This window comes from Hemiscyllium ocellatum, chromosome 6 (assembly GCF_020745735.1).
Source record: "Hemiscyllium ocellatum isolate sHemOce1 chromosome 6, sHemOce1.pat.X.cur, whole genome shotgun sequence".
NCBI lineage: Eukaryota > Metazoa > Chordata > Chondrichthyes > Orectolobiformes > Hemiscylliidae > Hemiscyllium > Hemiscyllium ocellatum.
In genome coordinates this window covers 73,196,024-73,214,680 of record NC_083406.1, presented here as the reverse complement: position 1 = coordinate 73,214,680, position 18,657 = coordinate 73,196,024, and the positions used below count along the sequence as shown (strand labels likewise).

Sequence of the window (18,657 nt, the reverse complement as noted above, 5' to 3'; positions counted from 1 at the left end):
TTACACATCAGTCTTACCAACCATTTCAAAATTTGTCAAACACAAGTGAAACCAAGTCATCTTCAATCAAAGGGACTGCTTAGGTATGTATTGGGTAATGGCTTTCCTACAGAGATATCTATCAAAACCTTATATGCGTTACGAAAGGCCTTCCAAAACTCCAAAAAAGAGATTAGGAGATGGTTGGGAGACCTTAAATACTTAACGAATAATGGAACACATTGGCAGCAGAGCCTACCATCTACAAGATGCTCTACCATAACTCACCATGGGTTTCTTGGAGAAAATGTGCAGCAGACAATGGAGTCAGTAAGGCTGCTAACTCCCAACTTTTGTCTTGAGAGAAAATCATTCTCCTAATGTCACCCTTGCAGGTATTAAAAATGTTGTCAGGAAATGCAATACCAACACAAGATGTATACATCTGTGCTTAATGCATAAATGGACCTAGCTGGAAAATTGCTTATGGAAATAAATAGGAAACTTAAAGCTTGACAATCTATTTTTCTAACCCTTTTGCACCTGCACAATTTGCATTTATAAATATGAAATCTACTTTATAATATTATTCAGAAAGTGTTGGAATGCCCACAAACCAATCATATCTATAAGAGTAAGGTAGGCCAAATGTTGGGAGAAACCATCATCAGAGTTGATGAGTTAAAACATGGAACATCACTTATCATACAAATTTGACTGTCCTGCAGTGTAATCATGTCCCTTTGCCATTTCCTCAACATTTATTTTTATGCTTTAATTTGAAAATTTTGCTATTTATTGGTGAAGAAATTCAGAAGCACCATTCTTGGGCTCCCTCACCCTGTATTGCTGGGCAGGATAAGTACCTGAAAAAGAATGTTGGGTAACATGGATGTTTTGGGCTGGATTTGTGTCAAAAGTAAAAATTGAAAGATTCATAAAAGTGTTTGCATATAGAAGTTTCTCCTCATCTCAATCTTAAATGATTAACTCCTTCTGCTCAGGCTACGACTCCTGTGTTCTAAATTTCCTGGCCAAGGAAAACAGCTTTTACTGCCTACCATATTAAGCCTTTAAGAATTTTGTGTGTTTCAATGTGATAATCTTTCATTTTTCTAACATTCAGAGAGCATAAAACCAATTTACTCAGCCTCGCAAATAGGGCAACTTTTCCATTAGCATGAAAACATCTAGTGAACTTGCAATTTGAATTTCAAATTTCGTGTGCTGTTTCCAAGACATGCATGTCCTTCCTTGGTTATAGAGACCAAGTCTGTATGCAATTCTCTAGGTGTGGTTTCACTATAGCCTGCTAAAATTTATTTTAAGACTTCATTCTTGTATTCCAATTCTCTTTCAATAAAGTCAACATGCCACTTGCCTTCCAAATTCCTTGCTGTATCTTATGCTAGCCTTATCTGTTCCTTGCATGAGTAGATCAAAAATACCTTTTAACATTGAAAGAAACAGTGTCCAGCACAGATGGAATCCCCACAGAGGCACACTTGATATGAAACCGCAAACATATCACCCTTGTCTGGAAAGAAGACAGCATGCCAGGAGATACATAATTGTAACCATCTTCAAAAAAGGAGAAAAGTCCAAAGGATTTCACACCTGTCTGCCACAGAAAGATCATCATGAGAATCCTCCTCAACACCTCCTTCCAATGACTGAAGAACTCCTTTTCGAGTCTTAATGCAGTGTCTGCCCATCAGGAGGAGCAATGGACATGATTTTCAGGGCACAATAAATCCAAGAAAAGTGCATCAAACAGCACTGACTTCTGTACTTGGCCTTCTTCAATCTCACAAAGGCCTTTGACTCTGCCGACCATGTGGGATTGTGGAATATCCTTTCAAATTCAGCTGCAAACAGAAATTTGTCACCATTGCCTGCCTATTTAACAATGACATGCAAGCCATGATCCTCACCAATGGATCCTCCACACACCAAATGTGAGTGCAAACCAAGGTCACCTGCGTCATCACATCAATGCTCTTTTCCACCTTCCTCATGCAACACTTCATCCAATTTTTATGAAGCACCCCATTGGAGTGGGGCTAATCTACAGGGCTTGTGGGAAACTCTTCAAATGTCAATCTGACCACCCCAACTTCTGTCACTGGGCTGCAGTATGCAGATAATGCCTTCATGTGCATACACTCAGAGGTCATGCTGTAAGTCTTCATTGATTCATTCACCAATTTCAAAAATACTTCTATAAAAGAAAAGTTATCTACTGGCCATTCTTGCCCATACCTGCTACATAACAACAGACCCCCAACCATCAAACTCCACTAGGTGCCCCCGGATAGCATGGATTATTTCCCACACCTTGGGAGCCCATCTTGATGCGAGAAGCCAACATTGATTCCAATCTGCCAATGCATCATTTTGATGCCTGAGAAACAGAGTGTTCAAAGTCCAAGACGTCAAATCTAGCACCTACAAAACAGCCATGGTCCTCAGCCTCCTGCATGCATCAGAAACATGGACCATGTACAGCAGACACTTCAAATTCCTACAGAGTTATCACCAGCACTGCCTTCACAAATTCTGCAAATCCATTGGTAGGAGAGGCATACCTAGGTGTTCTCTTCCTGGCCAATATCCCCACTTTTGAGGCACTGGTCACATATGACCAGCAGTTACAATGGGTGGCCTATATTATTTAGCTATATCATCATGCCTAGCACATGACACCCTAAACAGGTGCTCTACTCTGACCTCTGCAATGGTAAGTGATCATTAGGAGGGCAGGTGAAATGCAATGAAGACAGCCTGAAAGCCACTCTCAACAAATGCAACTTCCCCACTGACATATCAGAATCGCTTGCATTAAAACACACAAACTGGAGGAGCAGCATCTCCAAGCAGCAGAAACAGTGTGCAGAATCCAGCGTGTGCCCCTCATCTGGATTGGACATTTCAGTCACTGTAGAACCACTGTAGAGTCATCCTTAACCCTGAGGGACTGCCAAAGAAGGAGTCACTTTAAGTCTCTATGAATATCAACATCAAAAAATCATAACGTCTTTTAAGAAATATTCTGTTTTTCTATCCTTCTGACTAAAGTAATTAATTTCACACTTCCTTACATTTTATTCCATCTGCCACATTGTTGCTCACTTAATGAACCTGTCTATATTCCTTTATAGCATTTGTGTCTCTTCCTCATTGCGTACATTTTACACCTAGTTTTGTGCCATCAGCAAATGTATAAATATTACACAGTCTCTTTGTTTAAGTTATTGATATAGATTTAAAATAGCTGACAACCCAGCACTGATGAAGGAAATTGCCTTTTTATACCTCTGTTAACCAATCTTCAATACATATTAATAAATAACTTCCAAGTCTATTGTGTATTAACATTTGGGTGAGGCACCTTATCAAATACCTGTTGGGAATCCACATATATTCCATCTGCTGGTTCCCTTTATTTACTCTACAACTTACATCTCTAATAAACTGTAATAAACTTTCCAAACATGATTTTTCTTTCATAGAGTCAATTTGGTTTTGTCTTCTCTCAGTTCATCAATAAAACTTCGTTAATAAGGGATTCCAGCAATTTCCTGAACACTGATATCAGGTGAACTGGCATGTAGTTCCTTGTTTTCTCACCCTTTCTTAAATAACAATTACTTCTGATGACTTTCCCTGTTGGAGTCATTCTAGAAAAACTCTGTAATGACCACTTTTAGCATTCTAGAGTGCTAGTTATAAAGTTCAGGAATTTGATATTGTGTTAGTTCCGTACACTTGTCCAATTTGTTTTCCCTCATGATACTAATTACCTTAAATTTCTCTCTTCTATTAGGCCTTTGGTTATACTTTATTTCTGCTGTATGATTTGTATACTTTATTGTGCTAATTGTACATACATTTTCATAATCACCTGTTCAGAGATATTATTTCACACCTCTGGCAAAGATGGGAATTGAATTTGGGTTCCTAGCTCAGACATAGGGGCATTACCACTATACCGTAAGAGTCTCTCTTCTTTATTTTATTTTCTATTTGGAAATGTTATCACATACAACTGAATGTCTTTCGCCATCACTAAATCACAGTGACTTCTTTAACTATTAATAGTCACCAGTAATTACTCTGCTAATTTTATGATATTTTTATATTTTTTATTTAACCTATTTTTCTACTCAACATGCTCAGAGATACTATTTCGCACTACTAGATAAACTTGATGAATAACTTGCAGGTTATTAACTAGGTTTTAACTTGAGCAAATTCTAAGAAATACTCATTAAAACAGGGTGTAGTTGAAATGGCAGACAATTAAATAAGAAATGGCAAGTCAATTAAATACATATGTTGTTTCTGTCTTCAAAAAAGAGGACAAAAATAACATCCTAAAAACATTGGGGAACACACGGTCTATTGAGATGAAGGAACTGAAAGAAACCAGTTAGGGAAATGATTTCAGGGAAATTGATAGGTCTCAATACTGATATATCCTTAGGGAATGAAAATCTACATCCCAGAAGGAAGTGGCCCTAAAAATAATGGGTGCATTGATGGTAATCTTTCAGGATTTTAAAGTCTCTAGAACAGTTCCTACAGATTGTAGAGTAGCTAATATAGTCCCATCATTTAAAAAAAGAGGTAGCGCGAAAACAGTACATTAGAGATTGGCTAGCCTGACATCAGTAGTAGGAAAAATACAAGAGTCCAGTACAAAAGTTTAATAGTATAGGACTTGGAAAATAATGACAGGACTGGACAGAGTCGGCATGAAGTTATGAAAGGGAAATCATGTTTGATAAATTTACTGGAATATTTTGAGGATGCAATGTGGTTTAATTGGACTTTCAGATGATTTTTGATATGGTGCCACATAAAAGATTAGCACGTAAAATTAAAGTGCATGCATTTGGGGGTGGAGAACTGTCTAGCAAACAGGAAACAAAGAGTAGGAATAGCCAAATCTTTCTTATGAGTGGCAATCAGTGACTACTGGGGAACCACAAGGGTCACTGCTTATTAGACACCAGCTATTCACAACAGTATAATAATAATTTAGATGGGGGACCTAAATATAACATCTCCAGGTTTGCAGACAGCACAAAACTGGTCTGTGAGGAAGCTGCAGAGATGATTCAGTGTGAATTGGACAAGTTGAGTGAGTGGGTAAATACAAGGCAGATGAAATGTATGTGGATTAATGTGAGATTTTCTACTTTTGTAGCAAAAGCAGAAAAGTGGATTATTATCTGAACAGTGAAAGATTGGGAAAAGGGGAGATGCAACGTGACCTGGTGTCTGTGAACACCAGTCACTGAAAGGAGGCTGTGACTGCAGTAAATGGTATGTTTGCCTTCATAACAAGAGGATTTAGATATACGAGTAGGAATATCTTTCTGTAATTCCTGAAGAAGGGCTTATGCCCGAAATGTCGATTCTCCTGCTCCTTGGATGCTGCCTGACCTGCTGTGCTTTTCCAGCAACACATTTTTCAGCTCTGATCTCCAGCATCTGTAGTTCTCACTTTCTCCTGTAATTCTACAGTGCCTTGGCCAGACTATACCTGGACTATTCTGTGACACCTGATCTTATCTGAGGAAGAATGTTCTTCCTACAAAGGGTGAGGAACAAAGATTTACCCGACTGATTCCACCGATAGTAGGATTGATGTATGAAGAGAGACTGACATAGGGTAAGCCATCTAGGACTGAGGTGAGAAAAACTTTCTTCACCCAGATAATAGTGAGCATGTGGAATTTTCTTCCACAGTCAGTAGTTGAGGCCAAAACAAAATGTTTTCAAGAAGGAGTTAGATATAGTTCTTACAGTTGAGGTGATCAAAAGAAACCAGGAGAAGATGGGAACAGGGGACTGAGTTGGACATTTAAACATGATCATATCAAATGGTGGAGCAGGCTTGAAGGGCTGGCCTACAGCAGCTCCTATCTTCTAGTTTCAACCTAGAGTTATTGTTTTGAGTGAAAATGACACTTATTTGGAAGTCATGCTGATTGAAATATTAACTATGTTTTTTTCTCTCCACAGATACTGACAGACAGGCTGAATGTTCCAGGCAACCACACTTTGAAACTACGAAATGTTACTATTCTTCCCGAAATAGAAAGTCAATTAATATGGAGAAATTCTATAGGATTTCAGTAGCCTAATAAGATGATTTGTAATGGTGACTTAAGGCTGTTTCTTAAGTGACTCATAGCGTGCAAAGACAAATGAGGAAATTCTGCAATTGAAGATGAGAAGGTATGAAAACAATATGTTAAAGCTCACTTGATCAAAGGCGTGTGACTCAAATATCTCCACAGAAGCCGGTATCTTGTCAGCAAGTCACCCTTTATTTACATGTGGAGCGTCCTTGACACTGAAGTCAGCTCTCTCAGAGCCAGCTCTCCAAGAGAACAGAGCCTCTGACACTGCCTTTGTTTTCCTTCCCAACATTAGCACAGCACCCAAAGGCCTAGCAGTGGTGCTTATATTTTCCCTATACTCCTGTTATTTTTTATCTGTCAGCCAGGCTCCCTGATTGGACCAGATTAATAGTCCCAATAAGGAATTCATATTCTATGAAGTCCACCTGGCTGATCTTGTTAGAAACATTACATCCTTCCTCCTCTGAGTCCAAGGATATAGGCCGTTTCTTTTATTTGCAGTGTCTCCTGGGGTGTTTTAACACCAGGTCAGTTTTCTCCAACTCTGCCTCTGATTCGGGCGGCATGTAACATACAATAGCTCACCTCCTGCGCCCGGAGTGTTTTGGAAAAAGTTCATTCTCTTCTTCAAGAGGCAAAGGCGTGAGGTGGTGACATTCGCTATGTCTATCTCAGATTCTGATGTATCTTCAAACTTGACAAAGCGGGAGAACCCATGGATTCTGGAACAGACACAAAACGCTGTCGCGGAGCCTAGCACATTTTGTTCCTGTACGGTTTGGGAGCTTGCAGCTTTCATATGGTCCACATATTTGTATGGTACTGTAGTAACTATCTAAACGTCATATGTTAATGGACCTGACCTTGTGTTGAATATGCCTTTTGCCCATGCAGGACCATTTCTGCTGTTCTTGCACCAAACTTTGTCACCTGAAGTAAACTGGCTCTCTTACTTAGCAGAGTCTTGTGTTCAGCATTGGCGTTCCAGATGCCATTTTTCTCTCTCCTTCCCAGGTCCAGGAAGATCAGAATTAATCTCTTGTGGAATCTTCTCCCCATTAGCGACTCTGCTGAAGCTAACCCTGGAGATGCAAAAAGGGTGATCCGATAATCAAATAGGAACCAGGACAGTTTGGTGTCTAGTGAAGCTGTAGGCTGTTTCTTTAAGCCTGCTTTCAAAGTTTGGACTGCTTTTTGGCCATTGGATGATGGATAGTATATGTCAAATCTCATTCAACTTTAGGAAATACTCAAATTCACTGCTGGTAAATGATGGCCTATTATGTGAGACCAACACTTCTGGGAGTCCGTGTACTAAAAAAGATGTGCACAGTTTTTCTATCATTATTGCTGTGTTTGATGAATGAACTCCATGCATGTTCAACCACTTTGAGTAAGAACATTTAGCCCATGGAAGCAGCTACCACAGTTGATGTGTAACTGAGTCTGGAGTTTACCCAGCCATTCTCATGAAGGTGGGGAAGCTGCGAGCAGTAACTTTTGTTCTTGTTGGCAATCTACGGCACTGTCCCACTAATGCAGCTATGTCAGCATCCAATCCTGACCACCAGACATAACTTCTCATCTGCCTTTTGGAAACTCCTGGGTGACCCTGGTGGAGTTCAGTCAATGCATGTCAGGCAGCATCCAAGGAACAGGAGAATTGATGTTTCGGACATGAGCCCTTCTTCAAGAATGAGGAAAGTATGTCCAGCAGGCTAAGATAAAAGGTAGGGAGGAGGGACTTGGGTAGGGGCATTGGAAATGCGATAGGTGGAAGGAGGTCAAGGTGAGGGTGATAGGTCGGAGTGGGGGGTGGGGGCGGAGAGGTCAGGAAGAAGATTGCAGGTTAGGAAGGCGGTGCTGAGTTCTAGGGATTTGACTGAGACAAGGTAGGGGGAGGGGAAATGAGGAAACTGGAGAAATCTGAGTTCATCCCTTGTGGTTGGAGGGTTCCTAGGCGGAAGATGAGGCGCTCTTCCTCCAACTGTTGTGTTGCTATGGTCTGGCGATGGAGGAGTCCAAGGACCTGCATGTCCTTGGTGGAGTGGGAGGGGGAGTTGCTAACTCCCTACCTATTGTTAGCCACTAATCGTCCCCATTAATAGGCATTCCTTCTCCAGGCTGGCCCTTATCCACTCCTTTGTCCGTCCAACTGTTCTTTTCTCTCTTTGGTTTCTATCTGCAACTGTTATTTACTCCTTACCCTGATTTCTCTCCACAGATGCTGTTAGATTTCCTGAGATTTTCCAGCAATTTCTGTTTTTGTGTCTGATTTCCAGCATCCACAGTTCTTTAGTATTTTTTAATTTAATGATATGAGCTGAAGAAATTTTCTTAAATTGGTTGAAGTGCAGGTATTAGCACATTCAGGTTGTTTTAGCAAGTGCTGCCCAATCGCAGAATCACATCAACTGTAAATATTTTGTTTCAGATTATATTAGGCACAGGCAAGTTAAATGAAGTCTGAAATTCATGCATGATATTACTCAATTATGTAGTTGGGAGATTGCCTTTTCAGACTGCCAGCAGTATCCTGACAGTAGAAAATGCCACTCTTGTACAGTGTCAGCATGGAACAGCTTCCAGAAGCCATTTTTCAAATGCATCTCAAATTACCTTCAGAAAGGCAAAGTATCTCAAAAATCTGAATGACAGGTTAATTTTACTGTTAGTGAGATGCAAAATAGATAGGCTGTATGCCCCTGTAATTGCCTGATCAAATTAAATAGCATGCTTCTTTTGTTGTTTCTGAAATGAAGTGATCAGAATTGAAAGCAGTGATCGGTTGTTGCCTAATCAGCATTTTATACAGTTCCAGCATAATGTCTGTGCTTTTGTATTCTATGGGTGGTTAATAAAGGCAAGTATCCCATATAGCTTCTTCATCACCTTATCTACTTGCCCAAATATCTCAAGGATCTGTGGAAATGCAAACCAAGATGCCTTTGATCTTCAGTGCTTTCCAGGGCCCTATTATCCATAGTGTAATCCCTCACCTTATTAGTCCTCCTTAAGTGCATTATCTCACACTTTTTATTCTATTTGCCACTTGTTGTCTACCTGACCAGTCTTTTGATATCTTCCTGCAGTTTATTGCTATCTTCTTCCTTATTTAACACCCTATTGACTTTTTGATGTTTTCAGACTTCCTGATCATATCTCCCCTGTTTAAGTACATTGATGAACAGCACAAACATGAAGGGCACCAGCAACAAGCCCTGAGAAATCTCCACTGGAAACAGAATTTCAGTTGCAGATGCATCTCAGTATATCCTTCCTTAGATAAGAATATCGATATGATACACAATAATTTGGGAACAGTCTCACCATAGTTCCATAACATTGTAATAAAACATCTTTACAATATTTACAAATCCCTCTTGGTCAATATTGGATCCAATGTGCCACTTTGTCTTAAATCCCCTGAACTTTGATTTTCTTGAACAGTATGCCATGAGGGACTTCTTTAAAAGTCTTGCTCAAGTCCACATAGACTACATCAGATGTGTTACCTTCATCAACAATCCTGGTTATCTCCTGAAAGAATTCCATCAAATTTGTCAAATACAACCTCACCTTGACAAATTCATGCTGACTATATAAGTTTAATCCATGTCTCTCCGAGTGCCAATATTTTCTGTCCCTCAGAATTTCTGATAATAATCTCCCCACCACCAAGGTTAGATTGACAGACTGTAATTTACTGGTCTATTACCTCCTCAATTTTTTTTATTAATGACTTAACATTTAACCTCAAGGATGCCTAGTTTTGAGATTAGATCTGAACAAAATCTAACCTATTTCATACAGCTGTGATAGGTGGGTATCTCCACGAGGATTGTAGGGTAAGCACTCTTACCAATATTTCAGCAAGTAAAATAATGGGCACAAGGCCTAATGGGTTTTGTTCCCCCTACCACAGACCAATCTAGCAGCAAAGTCATTTATGACTTGGTTAGTTCAGTTAGCAGCAGTTTTGTTTCACCACTTGTGGTGATGAACATTAAAATTCTCCTCCAGAGTGCATTCTTTGTCTTTGCCACAGTTGGTGCTTCATTCAAGTGTTGTTCAATGTGAAACAGGACTGATTCATAAGCCAAAAGATGATGGAGCAGGAGACGGTAATCACCAGTTTTCCTTGCTCATGTATAAACTGATGCTATAAGACTTCATGAGATCCAATGTCATGGATTGTCAGTGTCATCCCCTCCCAAATGTACATCACTAGAACATCACCTCTGGTGTTAGTCTGTATTAATCTGTGAAGGATGCTTCAATGAGTATTTTTATGTTAGAGCTTTGCTTGACTGGTTTGTGGGACAGCTTTCCTAATTTTGGCACAACTCCACATGTTAATAAGGTGAACATTGCAGCATTTATGGTGGCAGGCAACATTCCCTCAAAGCTTTGTTCCGTGTACACTGGTTGATGTACTGTCATTGTCCCGTGGATTCACTTCTGTTTTCTCCAGTCACTGCCACACATAGACCCCTGAGGTCAATGCAGTGGCTATTGAAATCAGAGGAAAGGGTGTGCTGTTGCAAGTTTGGTGCCAAGTGGTCTCTCAAGCTTTATTCCATTTTGACTTTGTAGTCATGTGATAAAGCTGACTAGTTTGTTCAGCCATTTCAATGAACAGTTAAGAATCACCCACATTGTTGCTGGTCTGAAGTCACGTGTAGGCCAGACTGGGTAAGATTTCCTTCCCTAAAGGAAATAAGTGAACCAGATTGATTCTGACAAAAAATGATTACAGTTTCATGGACAAAATTTCAGAGACTAGCTAATAAATTTCAGATTTACTAATTGCATATAAATTGCACCAACTGCCTTTTGATTATTAAACCAATGGTGTTAACATTCACTGCCACTTCCTTATCTGGATCTGCAAAATAGAAACTTGTCTTCCAGTGCTACAATTATTATCAGCAATTAAATATTTTAGCTCTCTGCAGCCCTGTGAAGGGAAATACCTTGTGTTATGACAAATAATGGCATCTTGAAATGTCACTGGAAACCATTCACATTGCTAATGTGGTACTCATGTATTTAAAGAAAAAAACAGAAAAAATCTTCAATTGGAGCCTGTGCTTTGTGTGAATTTATCTTAGACGGATTATAATCATTGATACTGCATACGTACCATCAGAATGTAATTGTCAACCCAAATCCATGCATTTCCAGGGCTTATGTATCCAAGCCAAGGTTCACGGTAAACATACTCTGTAGCGGTGATGGCAATACTTGTGACCGCAGGATTCAAAACAGCAAAAGGCAGGCTCATGTACTGTATGGAAAATTAAAGCAAGAAATCTTAATCCACCACAAAATGGATTCTCTACCAGAAGTTTTAAAGTTAAATGGATCATTTTAAACATAATTTAAAAACTCACCAATCCTACAAAGATACATAATAGTTGAGCCATGTCTGTATATGCGACTGAGTACAAACCGCCAATCAGAGTGTAACAAACTGCTATCACAGTAGAAATAATAATGGCCAAGTGGACATCAATTTCGAAAATTACACTCAATGATGAACCTGAAGGAGGAAATGTCATTAGCTATGAATCTGGATGTAATAGCTGGAACAACAATATCAATTTGTAGCTATCAAATGATAACGTCTTTAAATCAATTACTTTTCATGCAAGCTAAAACATCGAGTTATACATGTTTTCAGACACACAACTTTGTTAAGTCAGAATGAAGGAAAGGGCAAAGGATATGTCTAGCAACACAGAACTCTCAGCAGTCACAGGATTATGCATTACTTCAATCTTGCCTCATGGTCTTGCATATGCCTCGCTTGTTTATCACCAGTTAACTAGAAGACTGGAATAACTGCACAGAGCCCAGGTCCAGTCACCAAGTCACCTTTTATTTGCTAGTGTACAGTACACTGGCTATGCCCAGCCATCTCAGAGTTAGTCCTCAACTGAGGAAATTCTAATCCCCTGATTATATTGGTCAGCCAAGGCTTTCCTGCTTGGCCCAGGTGAACAACCCCAATCACGAACCTCAAAGTCAACCTGGTTCGAATCACTATACTCTTCCCCCTGCTAAGTCTGGGGATATAAGCCTTGTAGCTTTCACCCAGATGTGGTTCCTCTGAAACGGACCCAGACAGAGGTGGCGTGCACAAGACTGTGGCTTATCTCTTGCATTCGGAACGTCTGAGAAGAGATTAAACTTCTTTATCTTCCAGCAGTAACGGTTTTGAAGCTGCATCCTTTTCAGACTCTGAGGTTTCTTTGATGCGAGATGGAGAGGAAGCACACACGATTTCTGCCAGGCCTTCTGAGTGTAGTGAGGGGCCAGGCATGTTTGGAGTCAAGAGACTCAGGTGATCCATGTGGTTGCTCAGGACTGTTTCACCTACCTACACTTTATCATTCACAGGACCTGAGCTCGTGTCAACCTTGCCTTGTACCCATACAGGGCCAACTACATCCCCTGAATTAAATTGTCTCTCTCACTTAAAGGTGGCATTTGGCTGCCTTGGAGTTCCTACTGCTGTTTCACCTTCCCTTTCAGGTCCGGAAATATCAGGATAAGTTGGTGAGAAGTCTTCTTCCCATCAACGACGCTGCTAGAACTATCCTCATTGTTGCATGTGGGACGATCCTATAATCGAACAGGAGCCAGGACAGTTTGGTATTGAATGAAGCTGACAGCTGTTTGTTTAGGCCTGCCTTCAAAGGTTGGATCACTTTTTTCGCTAGGCCATTGGATGATCGATGATCTGGAGCTGTCCTCATCTGCCGAATACCTTTGGACTTTGGGAAATATTTGAATTCCCTGCTGGTAAATATTGTCCCATTGTCTGCGACCAATACTTCTAGGAGTCTGTGCATCACAAGTGATGCTCACAGCTTCTCATTCAGAGGTACCCCAAAATCACATGCCTCTGCCAGTCAATTATAACCTTGTCAAAAATCCTGAAATGGATTCCCCAGTTCTCAAACAGCCAAATAAAACTCTTAGCCTTTCAGGATTAGAAAAAGTCCAGGTTCATAGTATTCCTAAACCAACTCTGTCAACTCTTGGAAGATTTTAGTGTCTAGTACCTTTGAGAAAGTTAAACCCTTAAAACCAGAAACACTGCGGGTCTACACATAGTCAGAAGGATTACTTATTGCTTTTCATCTGCCCCAATGTCATTTGCCTAGAAAATGTATTGCATTCTTTTACATACTGGGCCCAGTCTTCCAGAGCAGATTCAAATGAGTCAAACTTCCCAAATAGAGGCATGAGGCTTTTCCTAACTCTAAGATGGCAGTTGCAAATGAATGTTCTAGAACCCTAGAATCCCTACAGTGTGGAAATAGGGCATTTGGCCCAACAAGTCCACACCGACTTTCCAAAGAGCATCCTGCCCAGACCCATCTCCCTAGCTTATACCTGGAACCCTGTATTTCCCATGGCTAATCCATATTTCGCTGGACACTACGGGCAATTTAGCATGGCCAATCTACATAACCTGCACATCGTTGGACTGCAGGAGGAAACTGGAGCCCCCTGATGAAACCCACACAGACACGGTGAGAATTTACAAACTCCGCACAGACAGTCGCCTGAGGCTGGAATCGAATCCAGGTCCCTGGCGCTGTGAGTCAGCAGTGCTAACTGCTGAGTCACCATGCCACCCCGTTCTTCAGGCATGTCTTGCTTCTCCCATTGCCACTGAAATAACTGCACAAAGGCCGAGTACCATCACCAAGTTACCCTTTATTTACTAGTGCACAGTACACTGGCTGTGACCAGCCAGCTTAGAGTCAGTCCTCAATTCAGGAGATTCTAATCTCCTGGTTATATTCTATTTTAAATGGAAGGCAATGTCTCCTTCATCCTGATTATATTTTTTTCTCCTGGTTATGTATATATTTTAACTTTATTAAACAATACAGTTTACAAAACAGTTAACATTAACAGCTGTATTCAGAGAAACAGCAATTTACAAGGGAGAGGAGCAGCAAAGCCAGGCCCCAAACCCTACCGACAAACCTCAAATCCCAGTTTCAGTCATCACAAAGCAGTAACAGTAACAAATACATATAACATAGTCCAATTAGATAAAAAAAAAGTGCATAGAATACAGATCTCCCCAGCAATCCAACAAGCCACCTGTCCGTCCATCCCACCTTCCCGCCACGCTAAGGCAGCCCGCCCCTATGCCTGTTCTGGCTCCTTGTCCGCCCTGACACACCTTCCTCCTGGTTATATTGGTCAGCCAGGTGTTACCTGATTGACCCAGGTTAAAAACCCCTATCAAAAACCTCATAGTCGACAAGGTCCACCTGGTCCCAATCACTACAAAGACCAAAAGTGCAGTTTTGCCCTTGTTGGAGGTGACGTGGAAGGGAAATAATGGAGTGACTTGGCATGGGAGAGAATCTCATTTCCTGTTCCTGGATGTCTCTTTATAAGCAGAAAAGACATTTCATATCAGGGCTGTTTACAGGAAGTGGTTTTAGCGTGTCAAATCTGTTGTCTGTTCGCCCATTGTCAGAGTCTTCGGTTATCGTTTGATCTAGATAGAAAAATTGTTATCCTTCTCTTTATAGAATAAGTTTCAGATTTAAGGTTTTCTTCCAACAATAACAGAGAGTTTGCCAACGATTCCCAGTGATTCCAATTTTGCTCCTGGGTGCCATACTAAGTCTCCAAATCAGCATCAAGTCAGGTAAAATCTTGAATGACATTATTTACTTAATTACTGTGACCACCATCTAATGACAGTAACCTACTACTATAGGCCTGTACATATTAAAGTAAATGTTTGAAATACATCAAAACTCAGCAAGGGAACAGCAACAATGGCAATAAAAACAAAAGAGGGAGAACCAAATGGACATAACAGTAAATGAGAATAAAAAAGAAATTCAACAAGAAATGGAGGTCCAACAGTAATGTATGGATAGGACTGCAATTTACATCTTCACTGAATTACAACTATTCAAGCAGTTCTGCTTTGCAAAGCAAGTGAAAATTATCCAGAGAAGAAATCTCTGCAAATCCTTCTTGCAATCAGCAAGTTGGGTCTCGCAGGATCAATCTTGTCTTACTGTGGAAAATGAGGAAAATCCAGAGAAAATCTGGATACCACCTGAAAAAATGCTCCAAGTGAGAATTAACTTCAGGATTAACAGATTTTAACTTGCCTCATCTTCAGTAACACTAGGTCAAAATCCTATAATTCTCTCCCTAACGGCATTGCGTCCAACTACAGCACATGGACTGCAGTAGTTCAAGTAGGCAGCTCACTACCACCTTTTCAAGAGCAACTAGGGACAGGCATAAAATGCTGATTAGCCCTCAATGCCTACATTCCACAAAAAAAAGAATAAAACTATCTTTTGAAAGTTGTATTTGATCCTGAAGAGTTTTGCACTGTGAACGCCTTTCAGCTTGCATTTTTTCTTTTAATGCAAGAAGCCTTTCCTTGGCCTTATTTTTATAATTTAATTAGGAAATCAAGCTGTCAGCTTATTGTTGTTGAAAAGGAGACATTATAATTAATAGAATATAAATGTTAAGGAGACAGAAGGCAGATTCACCCTCTGACTGTTTGATCTGCACTCCTTGAACTCTCAGAAATTGGTGCTGCTAATTTCTGCATGCTTTAAAGAATGGCATTGTTGTCTCCTGATCTACAGTGATGTTTCCAAGTGTTTACCACTAAGAACTTGGATTCTTTTGTAAATGGCCACTGCTGCTTATCACTATGCAACCATCCTGACCTGCCACTGCAATGTGGGACCTTGCCTTTAAGGGCAGCAGATCAGGCAGCATCCAAAGAGCAGGAGAATCAATGTTTCGGGCATGAGCCTGACCTGAAGAAGGGCTCATGCCCGAAACGTCGATTCTCCTGCTCCTTGGATGCTGCCTGATCTGCTGCACTTTTCCAGCAACACATTTTTAGCTCTGATCTCCAGCATTTGCAGTCCTCACTTTCTCCTTGCCTTTAAGGTACTTGCATTTGATGAGGTAGTACTTAAAATTAACTGACAATCTTCAACTCTCATGATATGATATTTATGTTAGCTCCAATAATATAAATATGAATGCAAAGTGAATCACACAGTACTGAAGGATTCAGTAAATATTTATTACAGCTCCTGATATTTACATATGTACATTAAACTCACAGGCACTTATGTCCTATTTAGATGACCTATAGCATACTTCCCTTAGAATGTCATGCTGCAAGAAGACAGAGCTCAGTAAGATGGGCAGAGGATGAGATCCTGTGAGTAGTTAAGAGGGAGGTTTCATTGAAGTGGATGAAAAGTTAAAACTTGAGTAAATTAATCTGACAGAGCTGAAAATGTGTTGCTGGAAAAGCGCAGCAGTTCAGGCAGCATCCAAGGAGCAGGAGAATCGACGTTTCAGGCATGAGCCCTTCTTCAGGAATGAGGAAAGTGTGTCCAGCAGGCTAAGATAAAATATAGGGAGGAGGAGCTTGGAGGAGGGGTGTTGGAAATGCGATAGGTGGAAAGAGGTCAAGGTAAGGGTGATAGGCTGGAGTGGAGGTGGGGGCGGAGAGGTCAGGAAGAAGATTGCAGGTTAGGAAGGCGGTGCTGAGTTCGAGGGATTTGACTGAGACAAGGTGGGGGAAGGGGAAATGAGGAAATTGGAGAAATCTGAGTTCATCCCTTGTGGTTGGAGGGTTCCTAGGCGGAAGATGAGACACTCTTCCTCCAGCCGTCGTGTTGTTATGGTCTGGCGATGGAGGAGTCCAAGGACCTGCATGTCCTTGGTGGAGTGGGAGGGGGAGTTGAAGTGTTGAGCCACGGGGTGATTGGGTTGGTTGGTCCGGGTGTCCCAGAGGTATTCTCTGAAATGTTCCGCAAGAAGGCTAAATGGAATATATTTCAATGCAAAGTGCAGAGGAATAAGACAGATGAACCGAGGGAACAGACATTCTGATGTGCTTTTCATGTCATATCTTTGACCAAACCTTGGCTGAAAGATGGGCTGGATTAGCAGCTCACCATTACTGGTTATAGGGGATTTCAGGCAAGATAGAGGGGGATCGAAGTGGAGTGGCAAGTTGTAGTTTGGGATCTAAATAATTGGAAATCAGTGGGGGGTCATTTTGGAGGTAGTGACCATAACTCAATTTGATTTAGGATAGTTCTCAAAACAAAGGATAAACTTGGGATGGGAATAAAATTCTAAATAGGAGAAAGACTAATTTTATTAAAATCAGATTCAAACTGGCCCAAGTGGACTTGGAACAGTTATTCACAGATAAAAATCATGTCAGAGTAATGGGAGGCACTCAAGGAAGAATGGACTAGTTGGACTGAAGGGTCTGTTTCCATGCTATATGACTCAAAGAAAACTGAATGCCACATGTATGAGATCTTAATGCACTTAAAAGCAAAATAATGTGGATGCTGGAGTTCTGAAATAAAAATAGAAGTGATGGAGAAAATCAACACCTCTGGCATCATCGATGCAGAGGGAAACAGAATTAACATTTCAAATCCAATCATGACACTTCTTCAGAACAGGATTCCTCGCCACTGACCTATCCTTGCCACGAAAGTAATGGTCTGGCAAGTCCAGTTCAGCGTATGAGCCAATGGTAAGGCCCAAGAATGTTGACAGTGGGGGATTCAGAGATGCTAATGCCATTCGATGTCAAGGAACTTTGATGAGATTCTCTCATTGCTGGCATTTGTGTGGATATTGTCTTGCAATTTGATGTGGATGGCTTCAGCATGTAAGGTGTGAGAATGGTGCTGCATATTGAACAATCACTCATCTGAGGACATCCACACTTCTGACTTTATGATGGAGGGAAGGCCATTGATGAAGCAACTGAAGATGGTTGGATAATTCCCTGAGGAACTCCTACGAGAGATGTCCTGGAACTAATATGATGAACCTCAAACACCGACAACCATATTCCTTTGTGGCAGATATGACACCAACCAGCAGAGAGCTTTCCTGATTCGCATTGAATTCAGTTTTGCTAGGGATCAATGATGCCACACTTTGTCAAATATGGCCTTGATGCCAAAGAGAAGCCACTCTCACCTCATCTCTGGAATCCATCTGTATTGATCATGTTTTATCAAAAGTTATAATGAGATCAGGAGCTGAGTAGCCCTGGCAGAACTTAAACTGAGCAATAATGAGCAGGTTATTACAAAGCAAGCGTTGCTGATAGCACTATTGATGACTCTATCACTTTACAAATGATGTGTAGACTGATGCGGTGGTAATTACCTGGCTTGGATTTGTCCTACTTTGTGTACAGGACACAACTGTTCAATTTTCCACATTGTTGGGTCAGTGTCAGTGTTGAAGCTGTACTTGAACAGACTGGCTAGGGAGCGGCAAGTATTGAAGCATAGGTCTTCATGCTGGAATATTGTCAGGGCCCGTAGCATTTACAATAACCTGCGCCTCTAACTGTTTCCTGGTATCATATGAAGTGAATCAAATTGGCTAAAGACTGGTATCTGTGATACTGGGGACCACAGGAAGAGGCCAAAATGGATCT

The 18,657-nt window shown here is 40.8% G+C and overlaps 1 protein-coding gene across 1 annotated transcript in view; it reads right to left on the bottom strand.

Annotated features, from left to right (window-relative positions):
* LOC132816752 (high-affinity choline transporter 1-like) overlaps positions 1–18,657 on the bottom strand; it is a 97,052-nt gene that overhangs the window by 10,131 nt on the left and 68,264 nt on the right. The window contains exons 4-5 of the mRNA XM_060826666.1: positions 11,531–11,679; positions 11,281–11,424 (exon numbers count right to left, since the gene is read on the bottom strand). Of these exons, the coding sequence (XP_060682649.1) occupies positions 11,281–11,424; positions 11,531–11,679 (293 nt within the window). The remainder of the gene's footprint in view (positions 1–11,280; positions 11,425–11,530; positions 11,680–18,657) is intronic.